Source organism: Monoraphidium neglectum, assembly GCF_000611645.1.
Source record: "Monoraphidium neglectum strain SAG 48.87 unplaced genomic scaffold scaffold01493, whole genome shotgun sequence".
Classification (NCBI taxonomy): Eukaryota; Viridiplantae; Chlorophyta; class Chlorophyceae; order Sphaeropleales; family Selenastraceae; genus Monoraphidium; species Monoraphidium neglectum.
The window spans coordinates 13,055-14,457 of record NW_014012135.1 but is presented as its reverse complement, the minus strand read 5'-3'; the positions used below and the strand labels follow the sequence as shown (position 1 = coordinate 14,457).

Here is a 1,403-nt window from a genome sequence, read left to right as displayed (position 1 = left end):
ACACAAGCACACACGCGCACACACACCTGCAGGTGTCCCGCCAGCGCGTCCGCCACCGCGACAGCCCCCATAATCTCAGAGTGCGCCAGCCCCGGCCGCGGCGGACGCTGGATGAGGTGCGACTCATCAAACGACCCGCCCATCGAGTGGTCTACGTGAGCCACCCCCAGGTGCCCGCTGGCGCCGCCCGCGCCCTCCCCTGGCCCCGGCGGCGAGTGCGCGCCCAGGGCGGGGTGCGGCGCGGGCGGGCGGCGGTGGAGCTTGTGGCGGCTGGAGGTCTTAGTCACGCGGCCGTGGCGGGGCAGCGAGACTGGGGGCGAGGGCGGGGGCGAGGCGGGGGTGAGGGCAGGGAGGAGGGGCGGCGGCAGGGGGCAGGCACCGCGATACAGCTGGATGCTGGGGCAGCCCGATGGCGCATTGGGTGACTGATCACGGCTCGACGTTTGGCTGACCTGCACCACAGCCCCTCTTACAACGCAGCCCCTCCTGCCCGTGGCCCCACCCCTGCCATTTCGCCCACGCCTGCAGCAACACCAACACGGCAGTCCGGCCCTCAGGCCCCGCCCGCGGCCCCGCTCACCGTCTCTCCCCCGGTCGTCCGCCCGCCGCAGCGCCTCCACCCCCGCCGCAACCTGCGCCGCCGCCGCCGCGCCGTCGTGGGGCAGCGCAAAGTTGCAACGCGCCTGCGGCCCGCGGATCGCGCGCGCGGCGGCGTCGTACGCGCGCGCAGCTTCCTCCGCCGTGTCGAACGTCCCCAGCCACCGCCGCGCGCCGACCGTGGGATCCCGAATCTCCGCCGCCCACTTGCCCCACGGCCGCTGCCGCACGCCACGATACGTCTTGTTCTTCCCTTTCGACACCACCACCGCAGGAACGCCGCTGCCGGCCCCGCCGGGCGCCTTGGCGGCGCCGCCGGCGCCGCGGGCGCGCGCGGCGGGGGCGGTAGTAGGGCCGTCCTCGTCTCCGAGGTAGTCCTCGTCATCGTCGTCGTCGTCTCCGCCCTCGTAATCGCCGGCCGCCCGCGGCCGTGGTGCGCGCGCGGAGCGGGCGGCGTGCGGCGCGGGGGGGTCGGCGGGCGCCTGTGAACGCACGCGGGCGGGGTTGGGGCGTTCGCAGAGGTGGAGGGAAGGGGTTTGGAAAGGGGGGAAGGGGGTTTGGGGACGGGCGTGCGTGAACGCTCTGCAAGGCAGTGAGGGCTGCAAATTCACAACCTAATGACCTGCCTTTGTGCAGGCATGCGCGCAAGCGCAAGCGCACGCGCACACACAAATGCTCGCGCACGTGGGCACCCACACACGCATGCCCACACGTGCAAGCATGCACTCCCTCCCTCCCTCCCTCTCTCTCTCTCTCTGTCTCTCTCTTGGACACACTCACACACACACACAGTCACACCCACACAC

At 72.6% G+C, this 1,403-nt stretch overlaps 1 protein-coding gene across 1 annotated transcript in view; it reads right to left on the bottom strand.

Moving 5' to 3' along the window:
* Positions 1-429: 429 nt before the first annotated feature.
* Positions 430-1,403, bottom strand: part of MNEG_8071 (Ethylene-responsive transcription factor RAP2-2) — a gene marked incomplete at both ends in the record, with an annotated part of 1,965 nt that continues 991 nt past the window's right edge. The window contains 2 exons of the mRNA XM_014043458.1: positions 430-452; positions 581-1,079. Of these exons, the coding sequence (XP_013898912.1) occupies positions 430-452; positions 581-1,079 (522 nt within the window). The remainder of the gene's footprint in view (positions 453-580; positions 1,080-1,403) is intronic.